At 40.5% G+C, this 25,706-nt stretch overlaps 1 protein-coding gene across 1 annotated transcript in view; it reads left to right on the top strand.

Annotated features, from left to right (window-relative positions):
* Positions 1–25,706, top strand: part of uba1 (ubiquitin-like modifier activating enzyme 1) — a 331,255-nt gene that overhangs the window by 7,891 nt on the left and 297,658 nt on the right. Inside the window, 2 exon segments of the mRNA XM_051933534.1 lie at positions 22,081–22,197; positions 23,649–23,707. Of these exon segments, the coding sequence (XP_051789494.1) occupies positions 22,081–22,197; positions 23,649–23,707 (176 nt within the window).

The raw sequence follows: 25,706 nt of genomic DNA, 5'->3' as shown, positions 1-25,706 counted from the left end.
CCGTATTTTTCCTGTTCAAATGTTTGTGTATCTCCATTGTACTCTTGTGCCATATGATGTCAGACCTACAACCAATTTTTTTTTTTTTTATTATAAAAAACTGCGTTCACATGCCATGGAAGTCTTAGGTCATATTGTCAATTCTGCCACTTACTTACTTACTGCCTGCCTTTTTTCAAATGTGTTCAAAACTGAATGAAGTATTAACACAATTGCACAGCACAACCCACTCCACCGAATGACGTAATTTATCAATGAAAGGATCATTGCCAACATTCTTAATAATCGATTATTATAGATAATTTTGATTTAGTTGTTGCAGCTCTACTCTGCAGTGGGTTAATAAAAGGGTTGAAAAAGAAGCTTAAACGGAAAATAGCTGTATAATGTGTATAATACTAATAACTCCAATATGAATCGTAGGATATGAAAACATGAGGGCAAATATTAAGAAGGATATTAGAGTAGTTAAGACAGTTAGAGAGGAATATACATTGGCATGCAGAAGTTTGGATACCCTTGCTTAAAATGTCTCTTACTGTGAGTAGTTAAGTGAGTAGAAGATGAACTGATCACCAAAAGGCAAAAAGACATTTTAAACCAGGGTGTCCAATCTTTTGCATGCCAGTGTAGCAGATACAATACAATACAGTTTATTTTTGTATAGCCCAAAATCACACAGGAAGTGCTGCAATGGGCTTTAACAGGCCCTGCCTCTTGACAGCCCCCCCAGCCTTGACTCTCTAAGAAGACAAGGAAAAACTCCCAAAAAAAACCTAGTAGGGAAAAAATGGAAGAAACCTTGGGAAAGGCAGTTCAAAGAGAGACCCCTTTCCACGTACGTTGGGCGTGCAGTTGGTGTCAAAAGAAGGGGGTCAATACAATACAATACACAGAACAGAACAGATGCTCAATAAAAAAATAAAAATTTTTTTAGAAGTACGGAGCAGAATTTAACCATAGATGATATCACATAATAAGATTTAGATAATTTTAGACTCCTGGAGACTTCATCCATCAAGCTGCCTCCCCCATTTGACCATTTCACGGCTGAAACAGTGTTGGGCCAGCCAGTCCGAAGAAAGGACCCCTCTTTCTCACGAATCCTGCGATCCTCCATCAGGGATGACTTTACCTTAGGCAGGCAAAACAACTTGGCAGGTGGGCCGTGGCACCAAGTGCCGCATTTGAGTACCGAGAAGAGAAACAGAATAGGTGAGGGTTAGTATCCAATTCTAACTATCATGTTACTTATGTTTTAGTGCTAATGACTAACAACAGAGATGCAGTATGTACAGTTAATCAGCAGCTCTAATCAGGATATGCTAAACTGAAGTAGTGAGTCTTCAGCCGGGATTTAAAAGCTGAGACCGAAGGGGCATCTCTTATAGTAGCAGGCAGACCATTCCACAGTTTAGGGGCCCTGTAACTAAAAGCTCGACCTCCCATTGTTATTTTATTAATCCTTGGAACCATAAGCAGACCAGCATCTTGAGATCTTAATGTGCGCTCTGGTTTGTAAGTCATGATAAGTTCATTCAAGTAAGCTGGACCTCGGCCATTTAATGCTTTATATGTTGAAAGAAGGATTTTGAAATCTGCCCTAAACTTAACCGGGAGCCAGTGTAAGGATTTAAGAACTGGAGTTGTGTTCGTATTTTCTTGTTCTTGTAATAATTCTTGCAGCTGCATTTTGTATTAACTGGAGGCTGTATAAAGAACAGTTTGAACATCCAGTGAAAAATGTATTGCAGTAGTCAATCCTACTAGAGATAAATGCATGAATTAATCTCAGAATCCTGTTTATTTAGAAAGCACCTTCATTTCCTAACATTTTTAAGATGGAAGAAACATGTTTTGGACAACTTTGTAATATGCGCTTTAAATGACATGCTAGAGTCAAAGAAAACTCCTAGTTTGCGGGCTGATTCAGTAAAATTAATTGGGATTCCAACCGAGTTAAATGATGACAAAATATGATCAGCGTCATTCCCTCCAACAACATCTCTGTTTTATCTGTATTTAAAGACAAATAGTTCTCATTCATCCACTCCTTTGATTCGCGAACACAACTAATTAAAGACAACATCGGAGAAACTTCATCTGATTTAAATGAAAGGTATAACTGGGTGTCATCTGCATACGAGTGAAAATTAACATTATGTTTCCTAATGATAGATCCCAGTGGAAGCAGTAAAGATCCCAGTACTGAGCCCTGCAGGACACCATATTGAACTTCTGTGTATAATGATGGAGTACTGTCAGCACATTTCTGTACATATTGGAATCGATTTGATAAATAAGAACTAAACCAAGCGAGCATGGTGCCTGTAAGCCCAACATCATTTTCTAGCCTGTGTAATAAAATAGAATGGTCGATGGTGTCAAATGCTGCACTTAAGTCCAACAACATAATTACAGTGGAGTTTCCTTCATCGGACCATATCAGAATGTCGTTTACAAACCGCGTTAGTGCCGTTTCTGTACTATGACCAGTGCGAAAACCAGACTGGAATTTCTCAAATAAATTGTAATGCATAAAGTGTGACTGAAGCTGATTGGCGACTACTTTTTCTAGTATTTGAGAGAGAAACGGTAGATTTGAAATAGGCCTATAATTATTTAGTATGTGTGGGTCTAGGTCTGACTTTTTAAGTAATGGTTTAATGACTGACACTTTTAGTGTATCAGGTACTGTGCCATGCAATAACGAACTACTGATAATGTTTAGAATAGGCGCTGCAAGAACATTCATTGCACTTTTTACTAGTTTTGTTGGCACTGGATCTAGGGAACAAGTAGTGGGCTTCATTTTAGAAATTAAAGTTAAGGCTTCCTGCTGAATGCAATGTGAGACAGGGTCTGCTAAGCCAGTATTTGGTTTGTAGTGTGAAGCAGAGATCTGGGATCTATTTAATATTCTCATTGAAGAAGTTCATAAAGTCTGTACTGCTAATATCTGTTGGTATTTTGCACTGTTGATCTGAATTTCCATTTGTTAATTTAGCCACTGTTCTAAACAGTACCTGAGGATTTTTATTACTGCTATCTATTAATGTAGAATAGTATTCTGAGCGAGCTTTAAAGAGGGTTTTTTTATATTTATTAACACTCTCTGTCCATGCAATTTGAAAGACATGTAGCTTTGTTGTTCTCCATCTGCGCTCCAGTTTTCGACACTAATTTAAGAGCTCGAGTGTTTTCATTAAACCAGGGAGAGCTTCTATGTGCTTTGATCACTTTTGTTTTAAGGGGAGCCACTGTGTCCAGAGCATCTCTCAAGGTCACATTATAATGTGATGTTAGCCTGTCTAAATTGTTTTCCATGTTTACATTTGATGTTAACTGATCTGAATGGTTTTCCGCAGTTACACTTGACTTACTCAAAGTATCTATAAATTTTGAAGCAGAATTACAATCTAGATGTCGCACTGTCTTTGTTTTAATCTGGGAGTGTGTTGACAAGGGCAGGACTAAATCAAATGTAATTAAGTAGTGATCGGATAAGGTGAAAGGACCAGATAAGGTGAAAAGATGACTCGAGATTCTTACAGTATTTTAGTAGTAAAAGAACAGTCGAGGAGGTGAAGTGAATCAGGAATAGTAAAAGGAAATTACAAAATACAGGCAGTGTTATAGCAGATGCTCTAAACACACGTCTGTGACGACTTAACATGTGAAGATGTGGATAACCTCCCAGAAGTAATAAGGGCCTCAAAGGGTGGAGTAATAGAGGGAGAAGCACTTTTCTGATTAAATAGGCTGAAATCAAGCATATCACCATGACCAGATAATATTTATCCTTGAGTGCTTGAGGTTAGTGAGTACATACACTGACTGGCCACTTCATTAGGCACACCTGTTCAGCTGCTGGTTAATACAAATATCTAATCAGCCAATTACATGGCAGCAATTCAGTGCATTTAGGCACGTAGACCTTGTCAAGATGACCTGCTAAAGTTCAAATTGAGCATCAGAATGGGGAAGAAAAGTGATTTTCTTTGAATGTGGCCATAATTGCTGGTGCTAGGTGGGCTGGTCTGAATATTTTGGAAACTGCTGATCTGCTGGGATTTTCACACACAACCATCTCTAGGGTTTATAGTGAAAGCTCCGAAAAAGCGAAAATATCCAGTGTGCGGCAGTTCTCTGAGTGAAAATGCCTTGTTGATGCCAGAGGTCAGAGGAGAAAAGCCAGACTGGATCAAGCTTATATAAAGGCTAAAGTAACTCAAGTAACCACTCTTTACAACCAATGTATGCAGATGAACATCTCTGAAAGCAGACATGTAAAACTTTGAAGCAGATGGGCTTACAGCAGCAGGAGACTATTGGGTGCCACACCTGTCAGTTAAGAACAGGTAACTAAGGCTACAATTCTTAGGGGCGCACCAAAATTGGACAAGATTGAAAAAATGTTGCCTAGTCCGATGAGTCTTGATTCCTGTTGCAACATTTGGATGGGTCAGAATTTGGCGTTAACAACACGAAAGCCTGAATCCATCCTGCTTTGTATCAACAGTTCAGCCTGTTGGTGGTAGTGTAATGGTGTGAGGTATATTTTTTTGGCACACTTTGGGCCAAGAATGCAATAGCCTATGTGACTGTTGCTGCTAGCCATGTCTGTCCCTTTATGACCGCAGTGTACTTCTGATGGCCATTTCCAGCAGAAAAACGTGCCCTTTCATGTAGCTCAAATCCTCTCCAACTGGTTTATTGAACATAAGAGTGAGTTCATTGTACCCAAATGGCCTCCACAGTCACCAGGGGCCTCATGTATAACGCCATGCGTAGAACTCACACTATAACATGGCATAAGCACAAAAGCAGGAATGTGCGTATGCACAGAAAAATCCAGATGCATAAACCTGTGCGTTCGCCAACTTCCACGTTCTTCCGCTGCATAAATCCCGATCAGCGTGAAAAATAACGCACGTGCACGCGCCTGCTGCCCCACCCCAACTCCTCCCAGAATTACACCTCTTTGAATATGCAAATCAATATAAATAGCCCTTAAGCTCAGTGTTCTGTGAAAAGACAGTGGGAAAAGCACAGGGGGAAAACAGAAGAAATTCAGCGAATACCAAGTGGAGGCAAAGGGAAAAACGTACTATTTGTTGGTTTAAAACAGTGGTATAATCAACAAAAGAAAGTTGATTGAGTGACAGTGTCGGAGAAACTAGAAAGCTCAAGTTCACAAAGTCGCACCAGTGCCCGAAATAAAAAAGAAGTTGTCACATATCACAGTTGCTGTGAAAAGGCGAGTTGTAGCCCACTGTCTGAGTGTCATATGAAAGCTCGAAATGTCAACTTTAATCTCGAAATTTCCACTTTAATCACGTAGTTTATTTTGTCATTAAAGTAGAACATCATAAACTTCATCTTAAAATCATTTAATTTAGTAGTTTCTCAAATCCCATCGTAACTAAACTAGCACGTTAAATGCTTTGTTTTGTATTTTATCTTCTATGTGCTCTATGTGTGTGAATCACTACGTGCTTCCGGGCTTTCTCTTCCTCCAACAGGACACAGAATCCATTACATTCGTAATATTACAGCTCTCTGAATAATTAAAATACTGAGATGTATATGTGATATCTTTTTCATGATGATAGGAATGAAAGCATGTTATTAAACATGGGAACATGGTGGCGCAGTGATTGTTCATGTCTCACGCAAGATGCTTGCTGCGCCATGTGCGACCTTCGATGAAATAATTTATTGCAGCAATACTGTCTCTTTTAAACTCACTAACCTCCAATTCCTGTCCTTAATTTTCTTCAAATACCCAATTGCCACACAGTCAGCTCTGTAATAGACGTTAAGCCATCTGTAAGATTAGAACAACGATTCTTCAGAACGTTTAAGGAACATGGAAATATGTTCGTAGTACGTGTTTAATTATTCTATCCATCTATCCTTCTAGTATGCTCCAGCCCAGCAAGAAAACAGCACGAGGTAGGAACAATCCGTGAACTAGCTAGCGCTGCGGCACCGTGTCCTCACATGTTTAATTATTAACAATCTAGATTATTTAAATGAAGTTAGTTTTATCTGTATAATATAATCAACATATTTTGCTGCATTTCATCTTAAAAATGATATCGTCATCGTATGTAAATTCGCACTTTATAAAGTGACGCAGGTTGTGCAATATTATAACTAGTGCAAGTTTACAGTGAGGTAATTATACTTATAAGTACAAACAGGTCTACAATGAGCACTTGCTGGATATGATTGAGTGCGTTTATAGTTCTTAGGATGAAACTGTTTCTGAACCGCGAGGTCCGTACAGGAAAGTATCTAAAGCATTTTTCCATAGCCAAGGCAGCGTGTGCTTGATGCTGTATACCGATAATTCTCTTTATGATCAGCTGCTGCTGTGATTCCAAACTCAGATACAGTGATATAAATACTCCCGAATGGTGCAGTGAGAGTAATATGGAAAAAGGTTATCCGCGCCAGCGGATCTGCTGCCAGTTGCGTGCCTTCGCGCAGCCGATGCGTCTACGGCAAGTTTCGCATGGGATAAATACACAGACATTGATCCGTTGAGAGCCGATCTGGCTACCGGAGTTTACAAGACGGCATGGCTTGCTGTTGGACACGACAGATCACCAGCTGCTGTACTTCAGGCTGCTCTCTCCTGATGCTGCTTTTCAGCTACTGTCAGATGAGACAAACAGGTAGGCAGAGATTTTTTTTGAATCGCGGGCTGCGTTTGCATCGCATTCTCGTTTTTCAAAGTGGAAACCCACAACGAAAGATGAGATGAAGCGCGCTGTGGCATTACAAATAGAGATGGGACAGAATTGGTGATATAACTTCAGGGAGCATTGGTCCAAACGTGTTTTGTCCCCTGGTGGCTTAGGTACGTGCTGCTGCAAAGTTTTATTCACTTCTGTAATAAACAGAAGCAAATCCCATGGGGTGAGCCAGGCTATAATGCCATACATAAAGTTCATAAAGTTTCAGAAGATGAAAAGAGGTAACAATACGGTTTTCATGCAGGCAGAAAACTTGGTGGCAGTGGCATGGCATGATGGCAAATGGGTGACTTGTCTCTCTACAGTACACACTAACAATATATGTTAGAAAGTGCAGCAACAGACAATTGAAAAATAGGCACCAAAGCAACACATATTGTAAGGAGTGCAATGTGGCAATGACTGAAATTGGCTGCTTTGAGCGAGATCAGACTTTGCTGTGTAAAATGTATGTGATATGTATGTGAAATCATAGAGTATGCAGGCTCATACAACATGCAAGACAGTAACATTTGTCAAAAGTAAATATTTTTTGTTGATTTGATATGTTAAACAATTGCTTTGTGTTCTTTTTTAAAAAATGTTAGTTTTTGGAAAAATATTCAGCCCTGGGAGAAAAGAAACAAAAAAAAATTAGCCCTAAAAGAGTTAATGTACCTCACAGGGAAATTAATAAACCTTCAACAACTAATTGTCCGAAGCTCCCTAAGTGAACCAACAGAAAATGGCACATCTCCATGCCTACAGAAAAGATGCAAAACATGTGCCCACATTTATGATACAGACAATATAGTTATACCACACTGCTGACTTGAACATCACATAAAGGGATCATTTTCCTGCAGATCATCTAATGTAGTCTACCTAATTCTCTGCATGAAATGTCCTGACACTGCCCTCAATGTGGGAGAAACTGGAGAAACACTCCGGCAGAGAATGAATTTACACAGGTTCCACATTAAACATGGCAACACAGATGTTCCTGTAGTGGCCCACTTCAACAGCCATGGACACTGTGAGAGGGACTTTAAAGTCACAGTGCTTATGGGCAACTTCAAAACACAGCAAGAGAGAAAAGAATAGTAAGTTAAACTCATGCTAAAATTTAATACATTACAACATGGCTTGAATAAAGACAAGAGTTTTATGGCCAGATATGAGGATTGTTTACATCTCTCAGAATGACAGACAACCTGTCTACAGATCCACATTGTTTTGAAAAACTCATTACAAACTTCAGAAGACTTTGTTGGATAGTTATCCAAAGATCTTAACCATTCTTCTCTCTCTTGTTAAATTAACCCTAGCCTGAATGAATCTATTATTTTTTTACATTTAAGATTTCTCATTTAAAGGTTAACCAATGTTGTTTCTTGTCCTAGAGTGTGTATATAAACACAGAGAACTCCAGTTTCTGTATTACATCTTGCCTGAAGAAGGGTCCTGAGTTGCCTCGAAAGCTTGCATATTGTAATCTTTTTAGTTAGCCAGTAAAAGGTGTCATTTTGCTTGGCTTTTCTTTGGAAGAAATTATTAAAGAAAAAATTGAGCAACACTTGGCATGAACAGGACTTTTACTGAACTGCCAGGGTTCTGATGAGGAAGGTTGTGTTTTGCTGACATGATGGAATTCTTTTAGAAAGCAACAAAAAGATAGTCAAAGTGGAACATTTGTTTTTATTTATCTTGACTTTAAGAATGCATTTGATAAGGTGCCACATGATAGGATGGGTATCAAACTACAATAAAAGTAGTGGGAGTTCATTGTGGTGTTTGTAGATGGGTGCAAAATTAACTTCGACAAAGGAAGCAGAGAGTTATGGTGTAAGGAACCCTGTCAGAATTGGCTTATGTTAAAGTGGTGTTCCATAGGAGTCAGCAATAGTACCACTGTTACTTTATATACAGGTGCTGGTCATAAAATTAGAATATCATGACAAAGTTGATTTATTTCAGTAATTCCATTCAAAAAGTGAAACTTGTATATTAGATTCATTCATTACACACAGACTGATGTATTTCAAATGTTTATTTCTTTTAATGTTGATGATTATAACTGACAACTAATGAAAGTCCCAAATTCAGCATCTCGGAAAATTAGAATATTGTGAAAAGGTTCAATATTGAAGACACCTGGTGCCACACTCTAATCAGCTAATTAACTCAAAACACCTGCAAAAGCCTTTAAATGGTCTCTCAGTCTAGTTCTGTAGGCTACACAATTTTATGACCAGCACCTGTATGTATATATACTTGGGGGCTCTGCCCCCTGCTTGTTTCGTTTGCTAACCTCTTCACGGTTCTGCCGGTCCCGTATGGGTAAGTGGATGTACAATTTAAACAGATTATTTTCATGGGAACTGTTACATATGCATAATAGAACTAACTTTTACATTACAGCGTGTAATTAACCATAGTAAAAAATAGTCAAAAGTAATATATTGAAAGAAAACTTGCATGCTTTTGCATTTACATCATTTTTATTAAGTTCAAAAATAAGCCTGTAAATAAAGCTTGTGCTTCTTCTCCTTCTTTAAATTGAATCCTATTCTGACCTGGTAAATGAATTGGTAATAATTCAACAGAATGACTTCGACTGTGCATTGGCAATTCCATTAAATGCCACCCGCTTTCTATTGCGCTGATGTACAGAGTATCTAAACATGCTTGAACTTCGTCCTGAGACTGTTCTTTGGATACATTCATGCGTACTCTATTGTGCTATTTATGAATGTCAGTGATCTCCCCAGAAATTTTTTCCAGCCGGGTGGGACGGGGAAATTTGTTGGTGGGGAAAATTAAATGTGCACTATTTTTATTAGTTAATTATTATTATTTTCCAATGCTCAATATGACTTCCTTTTTTAAGGTTTGACACTTGTGCCAGAATATTTTTTATTAAATTTAATAAGTATCCAATTCAGGATCCTGCAACCCTAACAAATATTTTAAATAACTATTGTTATGACAAACCAAGAGGCACAAGTATTGTCGCTGTCAGGAAGAAAAGTGAAAACAATGAAAAAAAAGTATGGGAAGCCTAATGAAGAAAAATTAAAAAATATTCTTCAAACCAACTTGCATATGGAGAAGGTGTCTTCAGTTAAATATTTATTCTTCTTTTCTTCCTAGAAGCTCAGTTGTCTGCATCTTTCCCATAATCAAAGTCCCCAGGATCTGGGCCCTCCAAGGTGATCAGCATGAGATTATTTAGCGTGCTTTGATTCATGCTATGTCTCAAACATGTCTTGATCCTTTTATGGGCAGAAAAACCCCTTTCACATTCAGCTGTGCTTACTGGGATCACTAGCCCAATAGGAGCTAATCTGGCTAAATTTGGAAACGACTCTTTGAGCTCTGATGTTGTTGCCATTTTTAGTAAAATCTGTTATGGACTGAAGTCTTTGTATGATTGACTTCTGATCATTTTTGACGCAACTGTCCATTCTTGCCTGCTACTTTTCATATTTTAAAATTGGAGGGCTACCATTTTTGGAGTAATGATCGAAAAGAATTTCGGCAGACTCGCTTGAATCGTGAGTTTCTGCATTGAAAACTTTTGAAAAGCTGGAAATAATTGGCATGTCAGGGAATCTTGCTTCTAGGTGCTTGACAACTGTCTCTAGGTATTTATCATATATTGCAGTTTTGAATGACATTACGTCACTCTGTGTATAAACCATGTGGAGATCTGACCATTCTTCTGCCAGACAATGATGGCTTTGAAAATATCTCCCAGGAGTGTCTTTCAACTCCATGATGAACAATTTTGTGGCGAGCAAAATTGGCTCAATTTCGGTAAGATTGACATCTTGCCTTTGCCAAGCTTTGGATAAGTTGGACAACAAAGGTAACACGTCTGAAAGCATCATCAAAGAGAAAACAAAATTGTACGTTTTAATACATCTGCTTAATCCTTCAGCTGTGGTGTCATTTCTTCTTACATCCGGCGCCGCTGAGAGTGGCAGCCTTTACAGCAGCTCCGTGTATGACTGTATGTGTATGTGTACTTTTCTACTTTTATATTTCTATTTTTATTTATTGATCAATCCTATCACTTTATTTTATGTGGATTCGTTCACTGGACACACATACTTTTACAACGTGGGCATGGATTTTTACACGCCGAGACTCGCCTATTCAAGTACTCAACTTCGAGCGCTGAGAACAAATGCCAGTGCCGGTGTGGTTCCCTGTTTACCCGACGAGGTAAGAAGGCGGTATCGTGGCAGCAGAGCGGGCACGAAGCTGAAAATGAAGCGGCTTGCGAGAAAGTGGCGTTTTAAGCCTTCGGTGATTCTGGGGAATGTGAACTCAATCTCAAATAAGATTGACAAACTGGCTGCGCTGGTAAAAAATGTCAGAACCTACAGAGAATACAGTTTGTTGTGTTTTTGCGAAACGTGGTTAACTAACACCATCCCAGATGCTAATGTGGAGCTAAACGGGTTTAGCACAGTTAGAGCGGACAGAGACGCAAGTACCTACGGGAAGCACAAAGGAGGAGGACTCGCTCTCTATGTTAATACACGGTGGTGTAACTCTGGACATGTTAACGTCAAAGTCTCCACTTGCTGCAGGGACATTGAACTGTTGGCCGTAAGTTTGCGTCCCTATTACTTGCCCAGAGAGTTTGGACACGTCATTGTTATTGTATACATTCCTCCTCGGGCGGACGTGGAGACAGCGAGTGACATCATCCACTCTGCTGTTGCTAAGTTACAAACGCAGCACCCTGAGGTGCTTGTGCTAATCGCTGGAGACTTTAACCATGTGACGCTGGACAAAACATTATCTGCCTTCTCCCAGTATGTGGACTGTAACACCCGGGGAAATAAGACTATTGATTTACTGTATGCAAACATTAAAGACGCATACAGTGCCACCCCGCTGCCTGTGCTTGGGAAAGCAGATCATAACCTGGTTCTGCTTCAGCCTCACTACAAACCAAAAGTGAGGGTCCTACCTGCAACCACACGATCGTTCAGGAAGTGGACCCTGAAGGCTGAGAATACTCTTAAGAGAATGTTTTGGAACTACAGACTGGGATATCCTGCAGGGATCACATTGTGAGAACATTGAGGAAGTTGTTGACTGCACTACTGACTACATAAACTTCTGTATGGACATTGTAGTTCCAGTAAGAACTGTACGCTGCTATGCTAACAACAAGCCATGGATTACAAGTGACATCAAGGGCCTTTTGAACCAGAAGAAAAGGGCTTTTAAAATCGGTGATCAGCATGAGCTCAAGCGCGTGCAGAAGGAACTCTTGAGTCCAGCTCAGGGCGGCGAAGGAGCAGTACAAGAGAAAGCTGGAGCAGAAGTTGCAGAATAACAGCATGAAGGAAGTGTGGGATGGGATGAAGATCATCACTGGCTGCAGCTCGAAGCGGGGTACCACCATCGAGAGAGACGTGAAGAGAGCAAACCAAATGAACATCTTCTTTAACAGGTTTGACCACCCTAACCCACTCTCACCTCGGAGTACTGCACCCTCCACACATCCTTCTGCTGATACCAGCATAGGAGAGACATCCCCACCCATAATTACAACAGCGCAGGTGAGCAGAGAACTGAGGAGACTTCGTGCCAGCAAAGCAGCGGGTCCAGATGGAATATCGCCACGACTGCTGAAGGTCTGTGCATCGGAGCTGGGGGGTCCTCTACAGCGTATCTTCAACCTGAGCCTGGAACAGGGGAGAGTCCTGAGGCTTTGGAAAACATCTTGCATCACCTCAGTCCCAAAGGTGTCACGTCCTAGTGAGCTGAATGACTTCCGGCCTGTTGCTCTGACATCACATGTGATGAAGACCATGGAGAGGCTGCTGCTTCACCACCTTAGGCCACAGGTTCAACACGCCCTTGACCCTCTGCAGTTTGCATATCAGGAGAAGGTGGGAGCGGAGGATGCCATCATCTATATGCTACACCGATCCCTCTCCCACTTAGACAGAGGCAGTGGTGCTGTAAGAATTATGTTTCTAGACTTATCTAGCGCCTTCAACACAATCCAACCTCTGCTCCTTAGGGACAAGCTGACAGAGATGGGAGTAGATTTATTCCTAGTGGCATGGATCGTGGACTATCTTAAAGACAGACCTCAGTATGTGCGTCTTGGGAACTGCACGTCTGACATTGTGGTCAGCAACACAGGAGCGCCACAAGGGACTGTATTTTCTCCGGTCCTGTTCAGCCTATATACATCGGACTTCCAATACAACTCGGGAGTCCTGCCACGTGCAAAAGTTTGCTGATGACACTGCTATCGTGGGCTGCATCAGGAATGGGCTGGAGGAGGAGTATAGGGACCTAATCAATGACTTTGTTAAATGGTGCGACTCAAACCACCTACAACAAAACACCAGCAAAACCAAGGAGCTGGTGGTGGATTTTAGGAGGCCCAGACCCCTCATGGACCCTGTGATCATCAAAGGTGACTGTGTGCAGATGGTGCAAACCTATAAATATCTGGGAGTGCAGCTGGATGATAAATTAGACTGGACTGCCAATACTGATGCTCTGTGTAAGAAAGGACAGAGCCGGTTATACTTCCTTAGAAGGCTGGCGTCCTTCAACATCTGCAATAAGATGCTGCCGATGTTCTATCAGACGGTTGTGGCGAGCGCCCTCTTCTACGCGGTGGTGTGCTGGGGAGGCAGCATTAAGAAGAAAGACGCCTTACGCCTGGATAAATTGGTGAGGAAGGCAGGCTCTATTGTTGGCATGGAGCTGGACAGTTTAACATCTGTGGCAGAGCGAAGGGCGCTCAGCAGGCTCCTATCAATTATGGAGAATCCACTGCATCCACTAAATAGTATCATCTCCAGACAGAGGAGCAGCTTCAGCAACAGACTGCTGTCACTGTCCTGCTCCACTGACAGATTGAGGAGATCGTTCCTCCCCCCAAACTATGAGACTCTTCAATTCCACCCGGGGGGGTAAACGTTAACATTTAACATTATACAAAGTTATTGTCTGTTTTTCACCTGCATTATTGTTATTATCAATCTTTAATATTATTTATTTTATCAGTATACTGCTGCTGGATAATGTGAATTTCCCATTGGGATTAATAAAGTCTATCTATCTATCTCTATCTATCTATCTCTCTCTCTATCTATCTATCATTTCGTTCAGTGGTCTCTCTTTCCAGTGCAGCTATGACACTCATGATGAAATGCATTAAAGCATGTATTAAACATGCACGGTAGTCTTTCTCTTGCGCTGAGGAGGCACCGGGAGGGATCGCCGCACAGAATGCATTCACTTGATGATATTCCTGATCTCTGAACATTTACAATGCTAAGATAAATACTTGATATCATTTTCATGATGAAAGCATGTATTAAACATGCACGGTAGTGTGGCAGTAGTGCTGCTCCCTCCCAGTAAGGGGTCCCCAAGTGTACGTTCAGTGTAGAGAACTTTATGGCAGGTGTGACGAGGCTCCAAAAAACTGGATGTATGAATGGATATCGCACAGGTTTAACTTAAATATTGTGTAAATGTTGGGTTTGTGATCTGGTGGTCGGAGACACGAACACAGAGTTAAATGGATGTTTTTCTGAGCGGGCATTCTTTATTGCATGCGTGCTGTCTCTATCTGACGTACCAAAACCCCAATTCCTATCCTTCCTTTTTCTTTTTCTTCACATAACCAATCAATCATTAGATCTGCGCCTGTCATCTCATAATGTCATGCGAGATGACAGCCGGGCACTCAACTAAATTAGCTGGGCGGAGCACCTGGCTGAAAGACGCTAGGGAGAACACTGAATGTACTTGTAGATGTACTTAATACTAATAACCGATCAACATTAATATGACCATCAAAGCGTTTGAGCAAATACGAGTTATATGGTACAATCATTAAATTATCAATTATCACAATGTTAACAACTTTTTCTGTGATAAGTGTGTTGTTTGACGATTATCTGTGTGTCGATAATTAGGAAAGCCATCCTTAGTCATATCTGTTGAATTAACGAAAGCTTTAGGAAATTTCTTTAAACACTTCTTATCTTTTGAGTCCCAACATACTGAATCTTTTAAGTGAGGTCTGTGAGATGTGTTTAATGACTTTGTACCATAATTCAGGCTAGGTTTCTCTGTTTGGAATTTCAGCACAGAAAAAACCATCTACATCATCAGGAGTTAATTTATTTTGCAAAGTAACCAATAAATGCATGTGAGGGTTTTGCAGATAAATTTAGTGTAAAGTGCGATACTTTTGGACGTATGGATTTGTATCCATTATTGGCTGTAGAATTTCTAATACGTCCGATCGTTTTAACTCTTTCGATTCTATTTTGTATCACTTCTCCGTGATTATAAATATAAACCTGACCGAATTATTATTTATTTATTTATTTTTAATAAAATTGTAGTAGCTTTAATTGTCGCGGGACCACAGATTCTCATAGTGTATAGTCCAGAATCATGTAAATCTACGTTTTGAGCACTGAATGATGTTCATGCGAACAGATTATTGTAGATTTGAATATTTTACCTGTAGTGTTTGTGGATTTCACTTTCACCAAACAACTAATCTTTTAATTCTTGTGGATACACTTCCTCATTGGGAAGACACATTACTTTTTCCCTGATGGCAATACAAATTAGATGATCTACAAGTCTCCAACTTAAACTTTAAAACTGAACAATATCTACATACTTCTGTCATATCACCAATGTCCATATATTGATCTCTTTTGGCATACTTTTAACACTAGAATTACCAGAGTCTACGAAAAAACTTGTAGATCCGGCCCACCTTAAACCGTTCTCGCCTCTCTCTTGTCTTCTAAATGTGCCGATTAAGACCACAGCAAGCAGCCGGCTATTCCATCCCCCACCGTTGCAGAATGTTCACTAAGTTTTCCCAGCTCATTCCTTGTTTGATTATCTGGGAGTGACTGAACTGCTGGAGTTTTAGAGTGGAAATAATAAATCGTTATTTGAAACAGAGGCATTTCATGTGTGTTACATTTCTACAGAAAGCTGTGTAAACACATTGTTAAAACAGAAACTTTTTCATATTTTAGAAATAAATGTTACAAAATGTAGGCATAAACTATAGAATGTGTGAAGCCGGAAGTCCAAACATCAAATAAACACTTTCACAAAAGGTTCATGGATGATACAACACTTTCCGTGGCCTAACGCTAAGATTTGCTGACTCAGCGCAGCAGCCATGCTGTGCCTCAGAGACTTGAGTTCGATTCCCCGCTGGGGAGAGAGGTTTTTTTTTTTTCTTTGTAACCTCAAACGGACATAAAATTTATAAATTGGTATGCACTGCAAATCGTAAATTTAAAATGTTCATCGCGGTTATTTCTGTTAATTCATGCTTTTTACTTAGTCAAAACGGGACCTTATTCAGCTTCTGATCTGACTCTAAGTAACAGCACCAGTATAAATTCGACAGAGAGAATGAAAAGTGAATAAAAAAAAAACAAAAACAAAGCTAACCTTTACAAGTATCATAAATTACACCGGCTGTTACAGACTGAAATCAAATGTATCTTTTTATTCTAAAATAGTAAAAATAAGAGCAGTTCACTTCTCCAAAGGGAGTCGTGCAGGATCAAACTCGTGACCTTTTGATTCCCAGTCAGCAACTGATACTGTTGCGCCACGGCGGCAGTGATAGTGAGTGTCAATGTCGCACACTAAGGCAGCTTTTTTTTTCTGCAGTTATATTTTTGAATTAAAGTGCAGTTGTTCTGTTATATTTGTACCTTTTGTGAAAGTGTTTCTTTGATATTTGGATCAACAGAAATAACCGCGATCGACATTTTAAACTTAACGATTTATAGTGCATACCAATTTATAAATTGTATGTCCGTTTGAGGTTACAAAGAAAAGAAAAAAAACACTTTCTCCTTAGCGGGGAATCGAACTCGGGTCTCTGAGGCACTGCAGGGCTGCTGCGCTGAGTCATGTCTGTTGAAAGCACAGTGCAGGGTGAGGAGCTTGAGGTAAGTGTGCCGCTGATTGATATGCATCCGACTCCTAGGCCACGTCACGTAACAGTCAGAACCCCTCCCAAGAAGGAATTGAGCCTGCTGGATACCCTGTGTGTTTCCAGTCTGGAGCAGCCTGAGACCTGTGAGGGACGAGTTCTGCAAGACCTGACGTTGCGCCTAGAGCAGTTAGAGACATGGGTTGATGACATCACCTGCAGTTTTATCAATTGAGATGACAACGTCCACAACCTCTTCGATGCCACGGCCGCCCGAATTTCTGGTGAGGTGGTTTTGAGGGTGCATTGTCTTTAACGGTCATGTGGTGTGCAACGCCTGGAAGCAAATATGAGAGAGGAAATCAGGAGGCAAGTGCAGGAGAGCTGGAGTGCCGTCTTCAGCCACTGAGGCAGTCGACTCCTGTAACAGGAGTGGGGAATGACTGGGGATAGTCATCCTTGTCAGTTGCAGTGCCGTGGTTGGAGTTCCCTGAGCTGGCCCCTCAGTGTGCACCCACGGGCATTGTCGACTTTGAAGAGGAGGTTGCCTTGTTCGTGGAGCTGCATCCTCTGAGTGGGGCTGAGCTGTGGGGATTCCTGAACACGGCACTCAGCGGTCCAGTGCACTCTTGGTGTTTTGCTGAGAGGCACAAGTGTAACAACTGGGCGGAGTTTTGCACTGCCTTTCTGAATGCGTTGCTCTCAGATGAATACCAGGTGCTGTTGGAAGAAAAGCTCCGGACATTTGTGCAAAAGCCACGATGTTCTGACATGCGTGAGGAAAAGATATTGTGACATGTCCTTGATGCATGTGACCCTTGGGTGGCAGCTACTCTGAGGGGGGTCGTGAAATCGGTGGATGAGTTGGTAAAGTTGGGGTCCTGAGTTGAAAGGCACTGGGCTGCTATCTGGGTTAGTGGGTCTCAAAAGGGGCCCATGTCTCGAAGTCTCTTGTCCCATACCATGAGGGAAAGCCCCTGCGGAATCCTGTGCTGACCTCACCCTGGTGCAAGCCACCTTGCCCCAATTAGTGGTGCCCATACAAGTGCAAGGAGTCACTGGAGAGGTGGTCATAGATACAGGCAGATATTGAAAAGCTTAAAGTGCCTTATGAGCAGTTAAGGGAAAGTGCAAAAGTAAAATTCTTTCTTGTGGATGGAAGGGCGCACGGGGTAATAGTCAGGGTTCCTATGAGGCTCTGCTTACATGAGACGCACTGGGAGACAAATTTACATCCTGGAAGATAACCACCAGTCAATGCCCATATTACTAGGAATGGGCTCACGTATGTCGGTAGGGCTTACCGTCCTCCTGCCGCGGCTGGTGTATGAGTTGCCAGGGCGTGACGTCCATCGGTTTGGGACAAAGGCTCAGAGCAATCTGGTTTGGCCTAATTTGCATTATTACTTCGAGCAGTTGATGGACGAGCCCAGCCCAGTAGAGAAGGCTATTCTTGAACAGCCGGAGCTCGTTCAGCCACTGCTTAGGAGGTGGCACTCTGTGTGGACGGACAAAACTGTGTCGGACTGAGGTGGTGTGTCACCACCACACAGTCGACCCAGTTCCGGTTCGGCACAGATTAGATTTGAAGTCCAGGTATTGGCAGGTGAGGATGGGGAAGAATAGTATTGAGAAGACTGCCGTTATAACCCCAGAGGGGTTGTTCCAGTTATGGGGAATGCTCTTTGGACTTAAAAACGCAGGTGCATCATTCCAACTGCTAATGGAGCAGGTCCTCCAGGGGACTCATTGGGAAGACAAGACCTGTTTTGAATGTATTGACGATATCATTGTGTTCTCCCCATCTGTCCAATAACATCTCAAGGACCTTGACCACATTTTCCAGTGACTACACAAGGCTCATCTTAAATTCAATACCAAGAAGTGTAGATTTCTACAAGACAATTTGACCTTCCTCAGCCATGTGTTGTCGGCAGATGGTGTCCAAGTCGACCTGAAGAAAATAAAGTCCTTCTTGGACTACCCAGTGCCCCAGGAGGTAAAAAGTCTCCAACGCTTCCTAGGAGTGGCTGGGTGGTTCCACAAATTTGTCCACGGGTTTGCCGACATCACTGCCCCATTGTTCTAGCTGCTGAGAAAGGGATCTCCCTGGGAGTGGTCGCCAGCGTACCAGGACTCCTTTGAAAGACTCAAGATGGCACTGACATCACCACCAGTCCTGGCACAGCCGGATCCATCCTTAACCTTTCAGGTCTACACTGATGCGAGTTTCCTTGGGCTTGGCGCCATCCTCTCTCAAGAGGCCTGACTGCATACATTATAGGGAACTTCAAGGGGCACTCTATTGCTGTGTTCCAACAAAAGATCACGGTTATCATTAGCAGTTGGCAGTGCCTGAGACATATATGCCAAAGTTCCTACAATATTACCATGATAGCTCAATCAGTGGTCACCTTGGACATACGAGGACTCTGTTTAAAATCCTGGTGGTGGCTTGGTGGCCGATGATATGCAAAGATGTCTGGTCCCATGTCCAGACTTGTACCACCTGTCAGTGATACAAAAACCCATCTGGTGTCCTCACTGGACAGCTTCAGCCAGTTACCATCACTACCCCAGGGGACCATTTCCTGCCAGAAAGGACCAGAAGACCTGCCTGATGGTGATTATAGACTATTTTACCTGATGGGTGGAGCTATTCCCCATGGCTAATGCCACAGCCAAGAAGATATGCTGCACCCTGAAGGACGAGATATTTACCCAATGAACATCATCACAGACCGGGGCTCGCAGTTTACCAGCTCAGTGGCTGAAGATTTTTGGAGACAATGGATGGTGGTTCACCTGAAGACAACAGCATACCACCCAAATCTAATCGCACTGAGCAGGTGAACCGGACCCTGAAGACGATTGCATCCTTCGTCAGAGACCACCATCAGGATTGGACAAAGTGGCTGCCAGAGCTCCGGTTCGCATTGAACACGTCGGTGCATGAGGTTACAGGTGAGACCCCTGCATTGTTGGCTTTAGGCAGACAACTTGATGGTCCTCTGGAAAGAATAATCGATTACAATCCACCCAAACCAGACACACTGATTCATGATTATTTACAATCATAATGTGAATTTCCCCTTGGAATTAATAAAGTATCTATCTATCTATCTATCTTATCTATCTTATCTATCTTATCTTATCTATCTTATCTATCTATCTATCTTATCTAAGCAAGCAAATTACACAATGGGTGAAAGAGAGGATGGTGATGTCCCAGTACAGACAGTCTCAATCGTGCAACAACAGACATACGCCTGTGCAATTTTTGGGGGGAGGGGGACAGAGTCTGGATCAGGACTCATCCCCTTTCCAAAGCCTACAATAAATTCACAGCTAAACTGGTTCCGAAGTGATTTGGCCTGATAACTGTTGTGCAACAGAAGGGTCCTGTGACCTACGCAGTAGAGTGGGGATTGCCGGGGGCCAAAAAGGTATAACATTTTTCTATGGGAAAGACTGTTAATACTGGTTAAATACCTGTATAATTTAATTGGTTAAATGATTCACAGTAAATACATCATGTACAATTAGAACTGCTTACATTAAAGAATTACCATCCAGCCAAATGTTCACTCACCTGTCACTTTGATGAGAACTGTGTGGTCTCAGCTATCAGTGGTTTCATCAACTACAATATAAATTTTATTGCCACAAATCTCTTAAAGAACTGCTTTCCTATGTTGATCAAAGACACGGGGTAAATGAGTTTTACGAAGACTGCTCTCATTTTCTGGCATCACGCCTCCTTGTTTACAATGGTTAATAAAGGACGATCTTAATTTCTCCTTGTTTTTGAGATGGGTTGTAGATTTGACATGATCATTGCAAGTATCTTTTTGTGTCCAGTGGTATGCTGCCAAAACTTGCAGAAAAGTCGTCCAGATTCGTAAAAGTTGCCAGGATATTGTTGTTTCCTCAGTTTTGCAGTTAAGCTTGTGTTTTAGTTTTTTCGACGTAGTTAGGGTATCTGGTACTGCTCACCTCAACATTTCTGTCTCATGCAGCTAGCTAATTCGCACGCCTTTAACGAGAAAACATACAGGAAATGTGCACAGACAGAGGCATGACTGGATTTCTACGAAGAACTGCATTTGCATCAAAAACAACAAATTAGAAAATAGTATCTGAGTGATTATTCAGTTTAATTTATTGGGAAGTTTTGTAACAGTCACCCACTCAGTCTCTAAATTATGCCCATTTCCGTTTTTAAATCTAAAATTTGTTTTTTCAGCATTAATTCTTCATGTTTTCTATCATAGGGCCCTAGGCCATGTGTTTTAGGTGTGCACGAAATTAACATCATTGTGGACCAAAATCTTTAAATGCCTTTCAGACAGCCTTGATGTCACTATCCCTCCTCATCCATTAACAGCTGTGTTTGGTATACTTCCAAATGGGCTTGAAGTGGAGAATGACAAACAAACAGTGATTGCCTTTACTACACTATTGGCACATAGACTTATCTTGCTCAATCCTAACTCATCTATTTTAAGTCAGTGGGGAACTGATGTTATATACTATTTGAAATTGGAAAAAATCTAATTGTCACTTAGAGAATCTGTATAAAAATGTTTCAAAACCTGGCAGGATCTAATTAATAACATTTTAGAATAAGCATTTAATTGGAGGAAGCAGATACTCTCCCCTCTTTTTTTGTTCTATTTATTTTTATTCATTTATTTATCTATCTATTTACTTAATTTTACTTGTTTAAAGTTTTACTCTGCTGGCCTAGCTCTCTTTGACATGGGTGGGGTTTGATGTGTTTCTAACCTAGCTTTGTTAAACTTGCTTGCATGGAATGTTATTTGATTTTAATCAATAAAATGCAAAAAAAAAATAATTAGAATCATTTTAACAGAAATGTATTTCTCAAAATATAAATACAGTACTGGATGTGTGTACAGCTTTTAAGGTTCACACATGACTTTTTTGTTTTCTTATGTCAGTGACCTCCACCTGTTTTTTGGGTTGTCTCATTATTGCCCCTATAGTGTACCTGTTGTTAATCAGTTTAAGCTGCTATGGTATTAATAAAATTAACAACCCCCTCTGCTACTTAACTGACCAGATCAATATCCCAGAAGTTTCATTGACTTGATGCTATAATCTGATTGAAAAGTGTTCCTTTAATTTTTTTGAGCAATATATAACATGCTCTATAAAATGAATATTCTGCCAATATGAATGCTACTGTACAATCTCCTTTATTATTCTGCTTCTATGTTAATATTGTTAACCTCTCAAGAACAGAAAATGTGAAAATCTGGTTAGTTTTTACATGCAATAGTTATTTTGTTTATTTTGCTTTTTATCTTCTGTTTTTAACAGATGTCCAGCTCGCCGCTGTCGAAAAAGCGCCGTGTATCCTGTTCAGAGACGAAGACGGGATCAAATTGCTCTTCGGTCAACTCTATAAGAACTGATCTAACTTCCAATCCAGCCAACGTGAGTCTAATTTTCTTTGATAACATTTTGTCTATGTGTCCTTTAAAAAAAATAAATAAAAAGCTTTTACTTTGGTTCATAAGTAGTCTGCAATATACATTATATTTACAGTAATCCCTTGCTATATCGCGCTTCGACTTTCGTGGCTTCACTCTATCGCGGATTTTATATGTAAGCATATTTAAATATATATCGCAGATTTTTTGCTGGTTCGCGGATTTCTGTGGACAATGGGTCTTTTAATTTCTGGTACATGCTTCCTCAGTTGGTTTGCCCAGTTGATTTCATACAAGGGATGCTATTGGCAGATGGCTGAGAAGCTACCCAGCCAGAGCGCGTATTACGTATTAAATAAAACTCCTCAAATATATTGTGAGCACGGGGGCTCTTTGCACCCCTAGAGGATACGGCCGCTCCTCAAAAAACGCTGAAAGATTACCTTCACATTGCTCTCTTCTTTGCTGGGCTTACATATGGCTGCTTTATCAAGCTATATGCTTCCTGCACGGTGCTTCACATACTTAAAAGATCAAACAGCACGTACTGATTTGTGAATTTTACTTTTCTCTCTCTTTCTCTCTCTTGTTCTGACATTCTCTGCTCCTGACGGAGGGGGTGTGAGCAGGGGGGCTGTTCGCACACCTAGACTATACGGACGCTCGTCTAAAAATGCTGAAAGATTACCTTCATGTTGCTCCCTTCTGTGCAGCTGCTTCGTGAAGCGACATGCTGCACGGTGCTTTGCATACTTAAAAGCTCGAAGGGCACGTATTGATTTTTGATTGTTTGTTTTTACCTGTCTCTCTCTCTCTCTGACATTCTCTGCTCCTGATGGAGGGGGTGTGAGCTGCTGCCTTTCTTGCAACTGCTTTGTGCGGCGGTGCTTCGCATACTTAAAAGCCAAACAGCCCTATTGATTTGTTAGCTTTTCTCTCTCTGACATTCTCTGCTCCTGACGCGCACTCCTTTGAAGAGGAAGATATGTTTGCATTCTTTTGTGAGATGGAACTGTCATCTCTGTCTTGTCATGGAGCACAGTTTAAACTTTTGAAAAAGAGACAAATGTTTGTTTGCAATGTTTGAATAAAGTTCCTGTCTCTCTACAACCTCCTGTGTTTCTGTGCAAATCTGTGACCCAAGCATGACAATATAAAAATAACCATATAAACATATGGTTTCTACTTCGCGGATTTTCACCTTTTGTGGGGGGGTCTGGAACGCAACCCCCGCGATCGAGGAGGGATTACTGTAGTTAGCTACAGTCATTGAAACTGAGACTGCTGTTTTGCAAGCATTATCTTTATCTGTTTAAACAATTTAGTTTTTTAATTCTTAGGTTCTGTTGTAAGTTTTCTCCAAGGTATTTTATATTTTGTTCATATATCTTTTCAAACAGTGGTTGCATATGTGTTAGGGTTAAATCTATTTGTTCTTGTATATTTGTAATGCAGGGCATGGCTAAGAATGGCAATGAAGTTGAAATTGATGAGGGGCTGTATTCTAGACAACTGTAAGTATCAACAGGTTGCTGCTTCAGCTTCCCAGAAATTTCAATTAGCTATCCTAAATTGGAATATGAGTAAGGTAGGGGTTTGTGATACAAAGACACTTTTAAAAGCTTTAAGAAGAAATAATTCAACAAGTAATTGCTTGTCGATTCCTGCTAACATAAATTTCTACAAAACTAGAGCACAGGCAGGCTTGGGATCACACAATGAGGTTGAAAGGAAGAGCTGAGAATTTACTACCTTAATGTGTCCACACAATGGGATTTACGGAAAAACATTTTAGTACTTCAGAGTAAAACTCCATGTTTCATTTAAATCTTTTCCAAATTATTGGAGTTTAAATAGTTTCAAATATTACAGTATTTATGTGCAATTTCCCCCTTAAATTATGTTGCTCATGGTTTGTCCTTTTTTTTTTTTTTTGTCGAAAACCCAGTAAATGTTTTCAGTGGCCTAATGTGAATATATTATTAAATATTGTTTTTTTTTTCCCCAAAGTGGAGTGTTCACACTTATGTCTTTTTTGCATTAAAACATTGTAGTTTTAGATTTGTGCATTAAACCAGTGGTTTTCAAATTCTGCCCTTCTGGACTTAAGTGGCTTATTTTCATATCAGTCAATTTGATACATTTACTGTGCCAATCTAGAAATCCCAAACCTGGTTTGTTTTTTTTCTAGGGGAAGAATAATGATTTTTATCTGTTGTGAAACTGGTTAAATTTTCTAAAATGTTTTTATTTAAGTTTTAATTGTATGTGTGCAGTTATAATTGTGAACCAATCTAATATGTCTCCTTGATGTGTGAGTTAACAGGAGAATTTTTAGAGAAAAATGGCACAGGCATTTATACTGCTGGGAGTAAAACTGCTAAATACCCAGGAAAGCAAGAAAATAGCATCAACCACTAAAAAGTCTGTAGGGGTTGTGTCCTCAAAGATCCTCATACAGCGATTGTGTTTTACACCACAAAGAAAAAGTAATTATTTTTTATTGCACCACTTCATCCATGCTTTTGACAGTCTCTGAAATCTATGAAAGACTGTGAAATTAACAAAAAATTCTGTCCAACCCTACACTACCAGTTGCAATTTTAGCAACATATAGACCTACTGGTACTTAGCATTCAAAAATGCAGGTAGTCTGTTGCTTTAAGTTGTCTACTAGCTTATCTCAAAGTTATCAGTAACAGAATAAAAATATGTACAGTCACTTTGTGTTCCTATATGACTGTTGTTTACTTAACAGGTTGTTTATGTAACATGTTGAAAATTGGCTTCACTTGTTTTTTGTATTTGCTAGCAACACCTTGTTTGGGTGTGTCTGCATTCCTGCCAACCCTTTTTAACTATTTCGCGCCCTCCGTACTATGTCAGGTTTGACTATGCTGTGTTTTGTGGACGTTTGGGGCCTCCGTACTTTTTCTGGTTTGACTGTGGGGCGGGATGCCGAAGCCTCTTCTGTTTGTGTTTTCTGTGAGTACTTATAATATTGTCTTACTGTAATGTGATTCACATATGCTGTGGAGTCCGGATCTTTGGGGCACTATGTCTCCTGCGTCAGTCGCCATGTACCTGGGTCCGTGCCTTCCGGTTTACCATTCTCGGTTAGTAATATGGATGGCAACTGGCTGACTCTTTAACACCTCTGTCAGGGAAGCAGTACTTTGCATAAAATTGTCAGATGTATTATACAGTAAAAATCATTCTTTCACTTTTAAAGTCTCAAGTAAATAGTATGATTGTATAGTATTTAGCCCCAATGATTTTCTATGTTGGTACAATTTTTGTATAAAGCTTCTTGGGTACATGTGTCTCCTGAAAAAATGCAATGCAACGAAGCTAACAAAAAATGTTGATTTGCAAATTGTTAATGATGTAGCATGTGTAACATTTTTAATGGATTAATATAAAGCTGACAAGATTGATTTCAAGCAGGAAATTTTAAGTTTGGAGAAATGTAAAAAGAAATAAAATTATAAGGACGGACAGGTTTGGAAAATT

This window comes from Erpetoichthys calabaricus, chromosome 11 (genome assembly GCF_900747795.2).
Source record: "Erpetoichthys calabaricus chromosome 11, fErpCal1.3, whole genome shotgun sequence".
Lineage (NCBI taxonomy): Eukaryota > Metazoa > Chordata > Cladistia > Polypteriformes > Polypteridae > Erpetoichthys > Erpetoichthys calabaricus.
This window is presented reverse-complemented; position numbering and strand designations above follow the sequence as displayed.